The 18288-nt window shown below is 42.8% G+C and overlaps 1 protein-coding gene across 1 annotated transcript in view; it reads left to right on the plus strand.

Annotated features, from left to right (window-relative positions):
- MAP4K5 (mitogen-activated protein kinase kinase kinase kinase 5) overlaps positions 1 to 18288 on the plus strand; it is a 63025-nt gene that overhangs the window by 33401 nt on the left and 11336 nt on the right. Inside the window, exons 3-21 of the mRNA XM_066551438.1 lie at positions 998 to 1088; positions 2248 to 2312; positions 3293 to 3348; positions 3802 to 3849; positions 3941 to 3983; positions 5903 to 5975; positions 7845 to 7976; positions 9257 to 9319; positions 9803 to 9884; positions 10470 to 10586; positions 10735 to 10813; positions 11462 to 11520; positions 11925 to 11986; positions 15352 to 15394; positions 15938 to 16148; positions 16647 to 16744; positions 16843 to 16884; positions 17569 to 17653; positions 17775 to 17854. Coding sequence (XP_066407535.1) covers positions 998 to 1088; positions 2248 to 2312; positions 3293 to 3348; positions 3802 to 3849; positions 3941 to 3983; positions 5903 to 5975; positions 7845 to 7976; positions 9257 to 9319; positions 9803 to 9884; positions 10470 to 10586; positions 10735 to 10813; positions 11462 to 11520; positions 11925 to 11986; positions 15352 to 15394; positions 15938 to 16148; positions 16647 to 16744; positions 16843 to 16884; positions 17569 to 17653; positions 17775 to 17854 — 1529 coding nt within the window. The remainder of the gene's footprint in view (positions 1 to 997; positions 1089 to 2247; positions 2313 to 3292; positions 3349 to 3801; positions 3850 to 3940; positions 3984 to 5902; positions 5976 to 7844; positions 7977 to 9256; positions 9320 to 9802; positions 9885 to 10469; positions 10587 to 10734; positions 10814 to 11461; positions 11521 to 11924; positions 11987 to 15351; positions 15395 to 15937; positions 16149 to 16646; positions 16745 to 16842; positions 16885 to 17568; positions 17654 to 17774; positions 17855 to 18288) is intronic.

Genomic DNA, 18288 nt, shown 5'->3' on the forward strand with positions numbered 1-18288 from the left:
CAGGCCACCAGCTCTGGTGGTCTTCAAGAAATATCTGTGCAAGCCCTGCTCTCTTGGTCTTCAAAAAATACCTGTGCAAGCCCTGCTCTCTTGGTCTTCAGAAATTATCTGTGCAAGCCCTGCTCTCTTGGTCTTCAGAAAATACCTGTGCAAGCCCTGCTCTCTTGGTCTTCAAAAATTACCTGTGCAAGCCCTGCTCTCTTGGTCTTCAAAAATTACCTGTGCAAGCCCTGCTCTCTTGGTCTTCAGAAAATATTTGTGCCTCACTGTTGGAGCTCTGGATGCTGAGAATTTCAACCTTTCTGTGCTGCCAGGCTCTGACCCCCAAGAGAACACTGCACTGACCTGAGGGTGTGGAGAAGCTTCCAAAATGGAATGACAGAACTGGGATTGTGGGTGTGGGGTTTGGATAGAAGTGTGTGATGTCACAGGGTGGGAAACTCAGAAATTGGGGTTTTAGATTAGTAATAGATATAAAGCAAGATGGAGGTTTTAGGGTGAGGCTGTTCCTTCTTCTTCACCTTCTTCTCCATGGGTTTGGGTGGTTTTGTGTAATTGGATAAAAAAGTCCCCATTGCGGCCATGGGTGGTTGGGTATTGGGTTAAAAGTGAAAATAATTGAGGTGTCATTTCTTAATTGGACAGTTTATCCTTAAAAGGCCTTGTAGAGAGAGAGATGGGCTCCATTTTTAGTTTGTTAGAGAGAAGTGCTGCAGAACTCAGGGTTTGTGAGGCTGTGACAGAGATAAGAACTGATCAACATCTGACCCTGAACCATCATCTCGAGTGCCTTCAGTCCTGACCTTGACAGAGGTGGAAAAAAGAATCCAAACCCAGCACCTGAGCAAAGCTCAGCACAGGGGATCCAGCTGGGGGGATTGGTGCTCAAAGGTTTGGCCAGGATTCAGACCCTTGGAATGTTTTCCCAAATTCTGTGCATCCCTGCAGAGCTCTCTGAACGTTCATGGTGTAACCCTGGCTGCTTCCTGTTTTGCAGGAGATGACTTCTCCCTGATCCAGCAGGAGATATATATGGTTAAAGAATGCAAGCATTGCAACATAGTCGCCTATTTTGGGAGTTATCTCAGGTAAATCCCAATTTTTATGTCAATATTCCTGCTGGTTCTCTCCTAAAACAATCCCAGTCTGGTTTAGTCCTGTATCCTCATTAAATCTTCCTCCAGAGGTTGAATTGCCCTTGGTTTTTTGTTTGGTTTTTTTTTTGTTTTTTCTAAAGCCAACCCAATTGGCTTTAAAAACCAAAAGTGACTAATATTTTGTTTTCTCTGCTGGCCAAAAGGCTGGAATATTTTTATCACTAGGAACAGAAAGAAACATTTCCCTTGGAGACTCTTGCAACATATCCAGTCCTACTCACACATTTATCAGCTCTAATATAAGAGCAGCTCATTATTTCTCTAGAGCAGAATTGCCTTTGGATATTTTATTTAATTATAGTTGTCTGGGCCATGAAAGTATGGCTGGGGAGTTAAAAATCTGAGCTGCTGGAAATAACATTTCTCACAGTTCTGGTGCAACAGAGGCAGAACCAAGGTTGTGTCATTAAATATTCTACAGGAAAATATTAAATATTAAATGTTATACATTAAATGTTATACAGGAATTCAGGGAATATTCTCAATTTCTGTGAAACTCTGCCATTTATCAATTGGCTCTGTGGGAATGTGAATCTGCACTTTGCCTGCTTGGTCTTTTTTCTGTGAGACTTCATCTTTTTCTTGGAGGGCTGCATTTATATAATCCCTGCAGCCCAAATGGACTCAATTTGAACTAAATTTCTGATTTCTAATTCTGAATTTAGGAGAGTTTTTTAGGTATAATGAGGTAATTTCAATTTAAGATTGAAACACTGAGTTTAATGTGATATTTAATGTAATTTTGCTGATAGCAGATAAACCTCAGGTGTTTTATTGCAGAGTTAAAGCACCACCTTTTATGTTTAACGATGTTTAAATATTTCTCAGGGACTTTGGCATAAAACTTATGTTTTGATTGGTGAAAATTATATTTTTATATTTTTATATCAATATTTTTATATTGATAACATGAGCATTTATATTAATAACACAAGAATTTGTAATAATAACAGTGTAACTGCTGGTCATGTACCAGAATGTGTATTTTTAACAGCGAGTGATCAAAAATGATAGAAAAGAATTGAAATGATGATGTTCTGCATCCAGATCAGTCAGCTTCTGATGCCTGTGTTTGAATTTTGTTTTGTAGCCGTGAGAAGCTGTGGATATGCATGGAATACTGTGGTGGGGGATCCCTCCAGGACATTTACCACGGTACTTGGCCAATTATTTTCACTTTTTTTACTTTGGGAAGCTTTCTGCAAAAAGAAAAATAAATAATAAACCTGCAGGGAACAGTTGGCACTGGATGTGGGGGTTTTTGGGGGGCATAAAGTGGTTTTTTAGCTACAGTGAATGGATTTTGAGAGCACTTTCCAGATCTGGTGAGCAGCATTTTTAATATTTTTAATATTGACATTTTAATATTGACATCATATTTGACATTTAATATTTGACATTTTATGGCAGAACAGTTGGATATGGACACTGTGCATGGGGTGAGGAAGGAGTTTTCATTGGGAAATCTCAAAATTTGAGCTTTAAAGGGGAAAAATGACTTTTATTCCTCCCCCTGGGAAATACCATCTCACTTTTGTATTATTTTCCTTCCTGAAGTTTCATCTGGAGTTGTTGATGCTGTAGAATAATTTATTGGAATTGTTGGAAAAACAGCTGGGGACTTGCTGTGCCTTTAAATGATAGCACTGAATTTTTGGATGCCTGAGTTCTTTCTACTTTATTTTTCAACTATTTAGTACCAAAAAAAACCAATTAAAAACAATTTTAAAATAATTAAAACAATTTAAACCAATTCCAAGCCCTTTAGACAGTCCCTGATATGAAACATTCCCATTTCTAAAAAAATAAAAATATTAGCAGATGTCACTTTTAGTTTCCTGATAACAACAGAATACTACAAAATCACTCATAAAATAATAATTAGATGCTGTGAAAGCAGGTTTTCTTCTCACTGTGGGTATTGTCCTCTGTGGTGGTGCTGTTTGGGGTTTTTTTTAAAGAAAGCTTTCTGTAAAACAAGCAAACAAACCCCTCTTTTCAGCTCAGTGCACAATGCAGATCATGTAAAACCAGCCTTTAGCTTTGGCATGGCCAAATCACTTTTTGGCTGCTTCACAGTGTTATTATTTATGTGCTCTGTGCTGTAAAGTTAATTTTTAAATCTCTCTTTGCAGTAACAGGACCTCTGTCAGAGCTGCAAATTGCTTATGTATGCAGAGAAACTCTACAGGTACTGTACTTGTGCAGGTGCACAATAAAGTGTTTATTCCGTGGAAATAAAGCAGATACAGAAAATTGGTTCCATTCCAGCATTTCTATTGGGAATCAAGCAGACACCAATTCACCAGGGGTAACCTATTGTTTCCCATACTGTAAATAAAATGACCAAGACATTCTAGTGTGATATATTTACTTATGTTTGCTTAAATTTTGAACTGCCTGCCTGCCCTGTGGTGGTAAATTTAATGATGCGTGGGGGTAAAATATTGCAACCAGATAAATAAAATTCATTTTGTGAGTGCTGATAGCAAAGAATTACAAGATGAAGCTTCCCTTATCTGCAAATCTCAAATGTCTCCATTTCCAAATCATATAGATTGAGAAAATTAAATTTATTAAACAGAATAGGTTTTGTGGGATGTTACCAAATGGCAGAATAATTCATTGTGTCTTTTATTTCCAGGGTCTTGCTTATTTACACATGAAGGGCAAAATGCACAGAGATATAAAGGTAATAACTTGGAACCTTGAGAAATTTATCTTACAGTTCCAAGTGCAGGGAAAATATTCCTGATAAAGATTCTGAATTCATTTTGTTTCAGGGTGCAAACATTCTCCTAACAGACCATGGAGATGTTAAATTGGGTGAGTTGCCTGAGTTCTGTAATATGGATTGAATTTCATTTCATTTATGGAGCCATGTGGATGTGGCACCTGGGGACAGGGGGCAGTGCTGGGGAAGGGCTGGACTCCATAATTTAAAGGTTTTTCCCAACCTGAATGATTCTGTGATTATTTGGGGCAATAGGTGGTGCTAGAAGGTGATGACAAAGTGTGTATCCATGGCTAGGCTGTGGAGGAGATGAGAAATTTTGTATTCTGTCAAGAAATTACAGATAATTTCATTATTCAACCACTGAGCCTTTCAGCCTCCCAGATTTTCTTGGAATTTGCCAGGCTGCCATTACCTGGATGTTACTTTTTATCCCTCAGAGCCTTTCAGGATCCTCTTTTTGGGGCAGCCTCTGCAAAAGTAGGGTCTGATCCTGGCTCTGTGTGTGGTGTTGGGCAATTCCACAAAGGTGGAGGAGAGGAAAACTCCCAGGTCTGCAGGGAGAAGCTGCCATGGGATGTCACCATCCCATGGATGCCACTATCCCATGGATGTCACCATCCCATAGATGTCACCATCCCTGCCATGAGATGCCACCATCCCATGGATGCCACCATCCCATGGATTCCACCATCCCTGCCATGAGATGTCACCATCCCATAGATGTCACCATCCCATAGATGTCACCATCCCATGGATGTCACCATCCCATGGATGCCACCATCCCATGGATGTCACCATCCTATGGATGCCATCATCCCATGGATGTCACCATCCCATAGATGCCACCATCCCTTAGATGCCACCATCCCATGGATGTCACCATCCCATAGATGTCACCATCCCATGGATTCCACCATCCCTGCCATGAGATGTCACCATCCCATAGATGCCATCATCCCATGGATGCCACCATCCCATGGATGCCACCATCCCATGGATGTCACCATCCCATAGATGCCATCATCCCATGGATGCCACCATCCCATGGATGTCACCGTCTCATGGATGTCACCATCCCATGGATCCCACCATCCCATAGATGCCACCATCCCATGGATGCCACCATCCCATGGATGTCACCATCCCATAGATGTCACCATCCCATGGATGCCACCATCCCATGGATCCCACCATCCCATGGATGCCACCATCCCATGGATGTCACCATCCCATGGATGCCACCATCCTATAGGTGTCACCATCCCATGGATTCCACCATCCCATGGGATGTCACCATCCCTGGATTCAGGGCACCTGTGCCTTAGTTCAAACTCCAGCCCCCTGTGGGGAAGCAGGAATGCTGTGTTGGGAAATGAAAGCTTTTTAAAAATGAAAAAAATTGAGTAAAACCTGAAAAAATGGAGTAAAACCCCAACACTGAGAGGAGATTGCACTCCCTGCATTAAACTTGGCATACACAGGGGTACCTCCTTTTGCCTTCTTGCATCTTCCCAAGTTATCCTGCAGCTTTCATGCCACCAATCAATCAATCAATCAATCAAAATAAAATGGATTTAAATGATTTTTGGCTCTGCAGGACCACCTGATGTTTGAGAGCTCTGGGGGCAAGGGATGATTGGCCCCTAGACAGTGTCCAGGGCAGAGAGCAGCTGCCCCATCACGGTTCCTCCATAAATAAAACACAAAAAGTGCCTTTTCCAAGGCTTGATGCTGTTTTTCCTCTTAAATTGAATATCCAAAAATTCTGGTGGATGTATTGTGAGATGGAAAAAATGATCTAAGAGGGGAACTGTGTGGAGAATGAAAACTCTTTGATTTGAAGTCATGTCAGTGAAGACATAAATGATCTTATTATCAATCTTCAGCTGCTTCCCTAATGAATTTTTAATTTGCATGAAACACATGATTGTTCTTTCTTATAACACTGTAAGATTGGGGTCTTCAGCTGTGATTTCTAAGGCTCTGATGGTTTGATTTTATTTTCCAGCTGACTTTGGGGTAGCAGCAAAAATAACAGCCACTATTGCAAAGAGGAAATCCTTCATTGGCACCCCTTACTGGTAAGAAGCCACTTTGGTTGCTGTGCTGCAAAGCTGAGCCTGTATTTATGCCAGAAATCCTCAAACACACACATATGTCTGTAGAAATTGCATCAATTCCCTTTCTTCCAAGTAAAATGCCCACAGGGTAAAAATCTGGGAAGCACTGATTTGTTGCTGTAACAAAAGCTGCTTGAATTTGAGCAGGGTTGTTGTTTCTCCCACATTTCTTTTTGGAGATTATTCTCCCTTTTTGAGGGATACCAATGGTTATTTAGTTTCTCAGCCTTACATTTTTAGTGACTTAAAACAGTGATGAAAAGTGATTTGTGTGCAGAAAGGAAACCAGATTTTCAGACTGCCTTTTAATTATCCCTACTGATTAATGTCTGCACGAGGCAGCATTTAATATGCAAATTATCATATGCAAATAATCATATGCAAATAATGTGTCCAGAGGTGATCCAATTGCATCCCCCTCCTAAGATGCTTATATAAATCCATAAGGAGCTTTTGAGTACTTTGTGTCCCTACCTTACTCTTTAATGTGACATTTTTTGCTGTATTTTTGTTTGTTTTTGTGATGTTGTATTCAGCACATTTATTTTGTGTTCACACATTTCAAAAGATTATACCCACTGTGGAAAAGATTGTCCTTAGATCCTTAGATCCAAGATATTTCCAGAGTTGTAGGAAAAAAAAACAAACCCAAACCCCTGAAATACAAACTTTGTAGAGTAGTATTGAAACAAATTGAGTCATCATAATTGTATAGCTTAAATTGTCCTTAGATCCAAGATATTTCCAGAGCTTTAGGAAAAAAAACCCAACAAATCCAAACCTCTGAAATACATACTTTTTAGAATAATACTGAGACAAATTGACTCATCATGAGTGTATAGCTTAAATTAGTGTGTAATGTTTTATGTATACATTAAGAAAAACTTTAAAAGTATTTCTGTAGTGATCAAAACCCAATGTGAACATAAAATCCTTAACTTACTCCATTAGACATAAAAAAAATGTATGTACAGGTGTACATACATACATACATACATAGCTTAAATTAGTGTGTAATATTTTATGTATTAGTTAATAAAAACTATACAAGTATTAATAAAAGTATTCATAAAGTTTTAATTTTTAAATAAATTAAATTTTAAATTTAGAGGTTTTGAAATAAATAAAGTTTTCATTAAAGTGTTAATAAAAACTTAAAAACTTTAAAAGTATTTCTGTAATGATCTGAACATAAAACCCTTAACTTACTCTGTAAGACAAAAATATTTGAATTCCTCCTCTTCATTCCCCCCCCCCCCTTTCTTTCTTTCTTGGGGGAGAATGTGAGATATTTAAAATTACAAATCACTGTCACAGACATCCAGTAATTGCACATTAAAATATGTGTAATTTCTTAAAAATTTTATTTTATTTATATGTATATATGTAGAAATATAGGTTGGATATTAGGAAAAAGATTTTCACAGAAAGAGTGATAAAGTTCTGGAATGTTCTGCCCAGGGAGGTGGTGGAGTCCCCATCCCTGGGTGTGTTTAACAAAGCCTGGATGTGGCACTGGGTGCCAGGGGTGAGTTGAGCTGTTGGGGCTGGGTTGGACTCCATGATCTTGAAGGTCTCTCCCAACCCAGTGGTTCTGTGAATTTTGTGAATTTAATTTATTTTAATTAATATTTTATAAAATAAAATAATATAAAGTAAATATTTAGTATTTAATAAAATAAAATTTAATTAATAACATAATTTTACTGTTTATTTAATTTTATTTAATATTATTTCATTCATAATTAATATTCAATGAATTTTTAATGCACATGCACCTTGTGTAATTCTGCATGGGAGCAGGCCCTGAGGAAGGTGTTGGTTTTGCAGGATGGCCCCCGAGGTGGCGGCGGTGGAGAAGAACGGGGGGTACAACCAGCTGTGTGACATCTGGGCCGTGGGCATCACTGCCATCGAGCTGGCAGAGCTGCAGCCACCCATGTTCGACCTGCACCCCATGAGGTTTGTGCCCTGGGGGCTCCTCTGCCTCCTGCCCCTCCCTGAATCCCAGCTGGAATTGTGGGGATTCAGCTGGAGCTGCTCTGCAGATCAGGAGGGGAAACTCAAACTGAGATTCCTTTGCTGGATATTTTCATGTCTGTCTTTAAGGCATCAATCTGCTGAAATCTTGCATTTTTTATGTGTCTTGGTTTGAAAAGCCAGGGGTGTGCTAAGGAAGGCAGGAGCCTCCCCTGAAATGGAAAATGTAAAACTTCTCCCTCTGAATTATTATAATTTTGAAATTAAGGGGCTCTCAGGCAAAGATATGGGAGTAGGAATAGCAGTTCTTTATTAGGAAAATTAAAAGTACAAATGCAATAGTACAAACAAACAAACCCCTGCCAGGGTCAGAGCATGCCCTGTCCCCTGTGTGTCAGGGGGTGGCACAGCCCCATCCCATGGGGGCTCAGCCCTCCTGCAGTGCCAGCTGTGGCTCTGCTGGAGCAGGGATCCTGCACAAGGGGGGAGTTTTCCTCTGCAGCTCCAGGGCTGCTGCAGATGGGCCTGGGCTCCCTCTGGCCATGCAGGGCAGCAGAAGCTGCTCCTCTGGCAATGCCCTGGGCAAAGGCTGCTGGGCTGTCCCAAAGCTCAGATTGGATCCAGGTAGGAATGCTTGGCTCCTCCCCTGGGCACAGCATCTCCCCATGGGATGATGGGATTGGATCAGCCCTGCAGGGACACTCAGTGGCCATGGACAGCAGAGATCTCCTGCAGGGAGGATTGGCTGTGGGAGGGATAAAGGAAAAACTGCCCCATGAACAGCAGAGAACTGCCCCAGCTCTGACAGATGGGGATGGAGCACACACCCCCATTTCCAGCCTAAGACAGAATGGAAATTAGAAGCAAAATCTTGAAGTTGTTACATTTTTGGTGGCACCTGGCCTAGTGGAAGGTGTCCCTGCCCATGGCAGGAGGTTGGAATGAAATGGGATTTAAGGACCCTTCCAACCCAAACCATTGTTGGATTCCAGAATCAAGAATCTGATGAAGAACAGGGACAGATTTACTGCTGATAGAAAACCACTAGAGAAGCCATACCCTGATGTTTAACAGGATTATGGCACTAAAAATATTTTATTTAAAGATAAAATCAGCAGATTCCCTGTATTTCTCCTTTAACCCAGTGCAAACTGCAATCCAGTTGCACCAATATGATTCTCACCATAAAGTGTTAAAGTATTTAGATTTTAGAATGAAATTAATTATATTTTTATCAATCATTATTCTTTCTTTCCCTTTAGGGCTCTGTTTTTAATGTCAAAAAGTAATTTTCAACCTCCAAAGCTAAAGGAAAAAGCAAAATGGTAGGTGGAGCTCCTTCCTTTGATCCATATTTTATTGGAATTACATGATCCTTAGGATCCAACCCAAACCATTCTGAGATTTTATAGATAAAGGGCAAAAATATTTGTTATTATTGAAGAAGACACCCTTCTTTGGTGCTCTTTGTATGTTCTAGAAGAAAAATCTTTATCCTTTCTCCTTAATTCCTGTCATGGGGACCTTGCCCCTGCCGTTGGGACAGGTAATCGTTTAATCCTTTCCTGGGAGAATTTCTTGGTGCCATTCTTGGTTTGTTTTCTGTACCAAAATGTTTTACGTGCAAGTTTCATGAATCAAATGAGTTTTTTCCTTATTTTGTTAACTTGGGAATGTAATTATTCAAACCTGAGGTGAGATACTTGTACAATGTTGTACTTTATCACACCCTTTTGTAATATGCTTAGCAACTGTCTTAAAACCAATAATACCTTGAAAAATTCAACATAAACCCTCTTTTTTTTAAGGTCAGCAACATTCCATAATTTTGTCAAAATAGCACTTACAAAAAATCCAAAGAAGAGACCAACAGCAGACAGACTTCTCTCTGTAAGTGACTTGGGACATTTGGTGACCTCAGGAAGGGATCTTTAGCTTCAAAATGAGGAACAGATCAGTGGGAAACCGAAGGGAAACCAATTTTTTTTAAATCTTATAACTCAGGTGGTGAAATCTGAAGGAAAAACACATTGATCAGCTGTTAGCAAGTGGGTTTTGTGTAGTATTTTTGCACAGTTTTATACAAATTTTGGCCAATTACAGAAATTGGCTTCATGTTCTCAACCTTGGCCTTCCTGCAAGGGGCTGCCTCAGCCTTGGAGCTGTGCAGAAGTTGGATTTTCCTGACTCCCAAACATTTCAGCAGTTCTTGATGTATCTGTGCTTTCCCAAGCTCTGAACTACTGATGTGAAAAAAGGAAGTTCAGGTGTAATAATTTGTTTGATTCAAGTTTAATTTGGAAGTGGCCCAGAGTGTGGTGTTTCCATATTGGTATTCTTAGAAAATCCAGCATTGAGGAGTCACTAAAATAACAGTGAAAAAATTCAGTAACTCCGCTGAATGTTTATTACTGAAACTTCTCTATTAATTGCATGTTAAAACTTCTTTTTTTGTGTTCTTTGCTGTGGTTACAGCACAGCTTTGTGGGGCAGCCTGGTCTCTCCAGGTCTTTAGCAGTTGAGCTGTTGGACAAAGTCAACAACCCCGAGAACCACACGCACTACGGCGAAGTGGACGATGACGATTTTGAGGTGAGAACATCTTTTTTACTCTCTGCCTTTTATTCAAACTGGCACTTCAAATGGCCTGGTTTGCTTTGGGAATTTAAAACTGGAGTTGAAACAGCAGCTGCTCCTGTTCTTGTTGGTTTCTCCCTCACCTGTGCTGCCGTCCCTGCAGCCTCACTCCGTCATCCGCCACACCATCCGCTCCACCAACAGGAACGTCCGGGCAGAGAGGACAGCATCAGAGATCAACTGTGAGTTCTGCTCTGCTTTCCCCTTCCTGGGGGGTGGTTTGCCTCTGGGGTCACTTCCCAAAAACCTCTTTCCATTTGGGAAGCAAACCCTGGAGAAGCAGCGTGTGAATCTTCAACAAAAATTGTTCAAAACTAAGATTAATATTAATAAACTACTCTGGTAGTAGTTTAGTTACTTAGTTACTTAGTTACTTAGTTACTTAGTTTATTTCTTTACTTTTACTATTTACTTTATTTACTCTGATGGATCTGAGCTGAAATGCTGAGGGTAGAAATGGTTTTATCTGCAGGTTTGGTCAAAAGCCTTTGGTGGCACCAATAGTGGCAGCTCCGTCACACTCTGGGAAATTTGCTCTTGAAGAGCCTTTTTCTCCTCTTTCACACACATTTTACAGCGACAAGTGGTTAAATAGTTACGTTTCTGTGACTTGGTATTTGCCTTTGGCCTTTCTTGTGGGTTTCATATTTGCAAATTCAAGCACTCAGACAATGAGGCTGATAGTGAAGTGCTGCTCCTTTTGAGAGGCAAATTCAGAGTTGTGTACACAAGATTTATATCTGTTCCTGCCTGCTTTTCACTGTAGTGAGCACTGAAAGGATCCCAGTGCAAGATTGTGTGTATTAATTATGAAATTATTGTATTTTTAGTTGATAAGCTGCAGTTTGAGCCCCCTCTACGGAAAGAAACAGAAGCTCGGGATGAAATGGTAAGGACAAATTTGGTAGAAATAAAATAAGTTTTAGTTATTAAAATCACAGTATCTTCACTATTTTGTGGTTCAACCCTTAGCAGCTTGCTGGAAAAACTTTTTTAAAGTCCCCTAAATGATCCTTACTGGATTTCTCACCATCAGTTTTTGTTTTCCTGTTAGTTATTGCTGCTTGATCTGGACATAACACCATTTCCTGGTGCTGCTTTCAACTCTAAGAAGAATATATAAATTTATAGATTGTAAGATGATATTTCTCTTTGGAATTTGATTTTTCTGCTTGTGGATTGTTCTGCAGGGCTGGGAAATCCCTCAGGTCTCTTTGTGTGTTGTGGATAAGGTAATTTTAAGATACTTTAGTTTGACAGGGGAAAGTAAAATGACAATTTCTGCATCTTCAGGTTGTGGCAGCTGGCAGTGACTTTGCTTCACATTGGAATCCTTTTGTTGATGGAAGCAACAAGTAAGTACAGATAAAACCAGCTTTTATTTCTGTGACTTATTATGAAACTGAAAGAAAAATGAGATATGTTAAAAAAATTAAACCATAAGCCCTGATTCACTTGAATATTGATAAATCAAGGAGCTGTTACCCAGTGTGCAGCCCTCCTTCTGCAGGTGCTTGGTCAGTTCTCTTGCAGAGTGACTTTTAATCTCTTTGAACCACCACCAGTAGCTTGGTTTAAGCTTGTAGGTGGGAAGTGAAGTGTAAATGCACAGCCAGGACAGTGACATAACACAGCCACAGTGAATTTCCTGCAGCAGAGCTGGGTTCAGGATCCTGCTCTGGCCTCACACTTCTCTTCTGAGCTGTGGCTGTGGTTGTGACATCCTGTGACAAGGCCTGAACTCAAGAAAGGGAAGGAGAAGCCAGTTCTGAATGTTGACTTTTACCAAGCTCAGTAACACTGCACCACTCCTGCTGCTCTGGGGGAATTTCTAACCCAGCCATGGAGGGGTTTGGGGTGAAATGTTTTAGGGAAAGATTGTTTGTGGCTGCTTTCCCTGGGATAAAGCAGGCCTGAAGCACAGGAGCACAACTCTCTCCAGGTTAGGGCTGAATTGTTTTAGGTGTGTACCTTCCTTTTGCTGCTGAAAAGTGAATTCTGCCTTTAAAGGATTTGCAGTCAGGAGTGTGGAGGTTCAGATGCAGGCAGAGATGATATCTGGGCTCAGACCATTGCTCAGCTCAAAGAGCCTGTTTCCCATCTTTATTTGGAACTCAGCAGCAGACAGTGAATTCCTCTGGCTTTTTTTGCTGCAGATAAAAGTCTTGCATAAGCTGTCAGCTGACATTACAGCCCTGGAAAGCTGGGGGACATTGCCAGGATTTGAGCCTTTTTCAGCATCCTGGTTTTCCTGCTCCCAGCCTCCTTGGAGCAGGAGTTTGGGGGCTCTGGGGCTGAGCTCTGGGGGGCTCTGGCTCTCCCCTGGCCTGTTTCCCTCCCCTCCCTGTGCCCTGGTTTGTCTGTGTGACCCTGCTGAGCTGTGGATTGAAGCCTTGCTGCATTTTCTGCAGCCAGCTGGAATCTGTGGGGTGCAGGAGCAGGGAGGGAGGCAGGGAAGCTGCCCCTGGCACAGGGACTCAGGGATTTGATCCCGTTCCTGTGGCTTTGTCTGCAGCAGGCTGTGCTAAAGCTGCAGCAAACATTCCCAGGGCTGTAAATCAATAAATAGGTGCAGATTGATTGGGAAGGAGGGCAGGGACAGCAGTCCTGGATGGGAGATCCGTGCTGCTCACTTGGAAACCACTTCCAGTTGGAAAGATAAACAGGAAATGCATAACTCCTGTGTCCCAGCAGTTGTGAGTAATCCCTGGGATGTGCAGAGAGGATGTGTGCTGGGGGGTCCTTGCTTTCCATGCCCTTTGGCTTTTATCAGGGTGGATGCTGAGGGATGTCTTTGGCTGAGCAATTATTTGACTGGAAAAGGGGAACAGCAGAATGAGTAGCTGGTGGCTGAACTGGTTCCTTCCATTTTAAAATTGCTTTTGTAAAAATGTCCTGCATTATGGAGGTGTTTTTTTATTGATGGTTTTCAAAGAATCCCAGGAAGGTTTGGTTTGGAAGGGACATTAAAACCCATCCAGTTCCACCCCCTGCCATGGGCAGGGACACTTTGACCATCCCAGGCTGCTCCAAGCCCTGTCCAGCCTGGCCTTGGGCACTTCAGGGATCCAGGGGCAGCCACAGCTGCTCTGGGCAACAAGAACCTTTAAAAAAAACCAAAAAACCCAAACCTTTTCTCCTTTAAATTCTTAATAGTTCCTGTTGGCAGCTCTCTGCTGCTTTTCCTCAGAAGTGACTTGCAGGAATATTTCACATTCATCCAAATTTGGCTGGGTTTTCCTGGTCATTGGCCTTTAAAGACACAGCTTGAAAATTGCCATTTTGCAAAATTTTATCAGTGTTTTTTTTTTCTTCAAGGTTATATTTTCAGTGCTGCTTTGATCCTCTAGTCACAATTTCTCTTTTTTTTTTGTCCCTGGAGTAGCTTTAAAGCAAAAATTCTCGCTCTAGTGGGAAACACTACACAATCTGGGTCTTTTGTGCATATGTATAAATAAGGAAACTTCCCTTTAAAGGCTTTTCTCCATTTGTCTCCCAGTAACTTCCTCTGTTCCTTTTTTCTCTTTTTATATTGTACTGTTGTTAAACATTTCAACAGTATTTGAAATGCCAGGTAGGGAAGTGAAATCTGATGGTGTGGAAGAGAATCCAGTGATTTTTAGGGGGTGAGGAGAAGGAAAGGACCTTAGAGAGTGGAATTTAGTGCAGAGAATTATTATTTGTTTTGGAAAGAGCTGGGAGATGCTTGTTGTGAAACTCAGTGACATCAGGGAGGGGTTGAGTTGCACGTGTCCACCTCAGAGCTGAGCTCTTAATTTTATAAACATTCTGCCTTAGGGGACTGCTCACAAAGTTTGGAGATGGGAGTGAAGATGTTGAAGAGTGAGTGCATCTCCTTCCTTGCTCTGCTCCAAAACCTCTTCCCTCAAAATGCTGCAGGAGGCTTTGCCACTCACCCAGTGAGGGCTGGCTGCTCTCTTGGCTCCTTCCCTGATCCTCAGGAGAAATCCCAAAGCTCTGCTTCCTCCCCTGCTCTCCTTCCTGAGTTATCTTAGTCCCTGTGCAAGTGCCTGGCACCTAAAAGCAGATTTTATGGTGCTGAATCCATCATGAGCAAGGCCTGGCTGGGACAGGATGATCCTGCACAGCTCAGGTGTCCCAGTGTTTGTCTGATCCCAAAGCAAGGCTGCAGACTGGAATCCCAGAATCCCAGAATGGTTTGGTTGGAAGGGACATTAAAAATCATCTTGTTCCATCCCTGCCATGGCAGGGACACCTTCCACTGTCCCAGGTTGCTCCAAACCCCGTCCAGCCTGGCCTTGGGCACTGCCAGGGATTCTCTGGGCGCCCTGTGCCAGAGCCCCACCACCCTCACAGGGAAGATTTTCTTCCCCATACCTCACCTAAATCCACCTTTTTCCAGCTTAAAACCATCCCCCCCTTGTCCTGGCACTCCAGGCCCTGCTCTAAAGTCCCTCCAGCCTGAGATCCAGTCCCTGAATTGATTTACAGACTTCAAATATCCTTCCCCACAGATTGCTCTGTAACATTGGTATTTATGGAAGAACAGGAGTTCATTAAAAGCCAACACTTCTGATGAGATTAATGAGCTTCTCCCCTGCTCTTGCATTTCTAGTTTAACCCTGTGTGTGCAAAGCTCTGCTCTGCCTTTTCTGTGCCTCTGGTTCATCTTATTTCCAGTCCTCAAGGAGTTCTGGCTTTGCTTTAACTCACACAACTGCTGCTGTTCTCATTGCAGATCGACACTAAAGCGAGCTGGGCCACCCCCTCTGCCTCCCAAGGTGAGAAATGTGGGATTTAAGGGGTTCAGCCAGGCTGGGATGGCCTCTTGTTCTGCATTCTGCCTCTGATACTCCATCAGAGAGGAAGCTCTGAAATGATTCTGCTGTCAGATGTTTTATTTTCATGGAGCCACAGATCTTCTGGGCTGAGAGGGACCCACAGGGATCATCCAGGGCAGCTCCTGGCCCTGCCCAGACCCCCAAAAATCCCACCCTGGGCATCCCTGGCTGGCAGCCTCGGGGCTGTGCCCATTCCATGGGCAGCCTGGGCAGTGCCAGCACCCTCTGGGGGAAGAACCTTTCCTGAAATCCAACCCAAACCTGCCCTGGCACAGCTCCAGCCTTTCCCTGGGTCCTGTCCCTGCTCACCAGGGAGCTTTTTATCTTTCTTACCTTGTGGTGCCCAAAATCACACACACACATTTCCAAGGCTGATACATTTTTATGTAGCAGCAGTGTGACTGAAGTTCAGCTTATCTGAGGTTTGTTCTTGCCAGGTGCCATTCCCAGTTCCTCACGTTTCCCCTCTTTGGTTCCCTGCAGCCGAGGATGAACAGTTACCCCGAGGAGAACCTCCCTGATGACAACAGATGCCAGACAATAAAACACTTCCCAGAGTCCCAGAGCAGAGCCCCAGCAGCCCACAGGAGACAGAGCATCCCAGCCTGTGGGCCCCAGGCAGATTCCTGCCCCGTGGGGATGACCAGCAGCATCAGCAGCCCTGGACTGCTCACAGCCAGATACAGCGACCTGGGTAAGAGCCTCACCTGCCCCAAGGCTGCCTGGCACCTTGGAAAAGGAATTGCTCCAGAGCCAGCTGTTCCCAGTAGAGAATATCTTAAAACAAGCTGGTCATGAGGTGAAGTTTTCCTTTTTCCATGTGTGGTTCTTATTAGAGCCATGGTGGGAATGTTCTCCCCAAAACAAAGACACTCAGCCAGTCAGTGCCATTACTGAGTTGCCTGCAGGAGCAGAGTAAAACAATGGATGTGTGGGGAGAACCTTGCCACAGGAGGAAAACAATGAATGTGTGGGCAGGACCTTACCACAGCTTTATTGTCAGTGGGATTTGTCCCAGAGACTGTTTGGATAATGGGAAATGTGCAACTCAGCGCTGGGAAGAGTTCAACTCCCTGAGGTGTGGCTGTGCAATGTCAGAGCTCACTCCTGCACTCCAGCTCAGCACAGGGGAGAAGAGATTTTCTTTCTCTGTGTGAAATAAGCTGCAAACCTTGTCTGGGCTCCTTTTCAGGCAATGGGAATGGGATGCTGAAACACATTGAGGAGAACGCAGAAGGACCTGGACAAATCCCTCAGCTGCCACGCAAAAAGGAGAAGAGAGATTTCCCTGTAGGTGTTGGGACTCTGGGGCTGCTGGCACTGCCATGTCCTCCAGCTGATCAGTGCACAGGGGGGGTTTTATGATCTCTCTTTCCTTCTTCCCACAGAAACCAGCAATCAATGGTTTGCCTCCGACTCCGAAGGTGCTGGTAAGAAATCCGTGTGCACTGGGAGTTCTGGAAACCTCCTCTCTCTGGGGTGGGATAAGGCACCACCTCAGTTAGGGGGATTTTCTGCATCTCACAGCAGTTCCTTTTCCAGTGCTGAATCCATGATATTTGTTTCCATTTGTTAAAACCTTCCTGTCACTGTTCAGTCTGGATGTGAAGGGTTGGAGGCTCCCCTGACTCCCTCAGTTGTGCTCTCCAGTGGCAGCCCCTGCTTAGGCACAGAAATGGGAAAAGGTTGTAGTGATCACTGGGTTTTGCCTGTTCTCCCTCCATGTGCCATTTCATAAGCACTCAGTATTCATATGATTTTTATAATCAATAGATAATAGTCAATGTTCAGATAACATTGAATAATTTAGGTTGGAAAAGCCCTCTAAGATCACTGAGTCCAAGCATTCCCCCAGCACTGCCAAGGCCACCACTGAGCCATGTCCCCAGGTGCCACATCCACATGGATTTTAAATCCCTCCAGGATATATTTAGGTACCTGTAGGTACCTACAGTTGTTGATACCATTTTGAGCCCTCATTGCATTTTGGAATGTCCATGAATTCCAGTTTAAAGGTGTGAAAGTCAGTGTGTGTTCAGCTGTGTGTGAGTGTCCAGAAAATCAGTTCTTCACCCTCTAAATTTGTTTCAGGTTTCAGTTTTGGTGTCTTTCAGATGGGAGCCTGTTTTTCCAAAGTCTTTGATGGTTGTCCTTTGAAGATTAACTGTGCAACTTCATGGATACATCCAGATACTAAAGGTAAAGTTGTGTTAGGTTTGGTGATGGGTTGGGAAGGAAAAGAATTTGTAAAGTTATTTTAGGTTTGCATTTGAAACTTCCCAAAGTGGGAAGGGAATAATCCTTTCCATTGATTTTTCAGATCAGTACATCATCTTTGGCACAGAAGAAGGGATCTACACTCTGAATTTGAATGAACTTCATGAAGCAACCATGGAACAGGTGAGTTCTGGAGGGATGAACACACACAACAGATTTGGGGATATTATGGGGTGTGAACTTTGGCACTGGAGGAGAAGGTGGACACCAGGCTCTGGGGCTTAAATGATTCCCATCAAAGCCAATAATGAAAACCTGAAAAATTATTTGTTCCCTGACCTACCTGTATTTTCTAGTTGCTGCTTGTCAGATCTTCCATCTCCTTGGAGAACAACTCCCTGCCCTTCTCCCTCCATCCCATCCCCACTAGATGGCACGTGGCAGCTCCTTGGATGCAAAGCCCTCAATCATTTCATTCAGCTGCTGCTGTTATCCCCACGAAGCTTTTCCTGGGCTTTCTCACCCTTTCTGAAACCATTTCCTGCAGTCATGGTCTCAAATCTGGTGTTTCAGAGTCAGGATGTTCTTGGAATCTCATTCCTTGTGTGTTTTCCTAA

The sequence above is a fragment of the Molothrus aeneus genome, chromosome 6 (assembly GCF_037042795.1).
Source record: "Molothrus aeneus isolate 106 chromosome 6, BPBGC_Maene_1.0, whole genome shotgun sequence".
NCBI classification, from domain to species: domain Eukaryota; kingdom Metazoa; phylum Chordata; class Aves; order Passeriformes; family Icteridae; genus Molothrus; species Molothrus aeneus.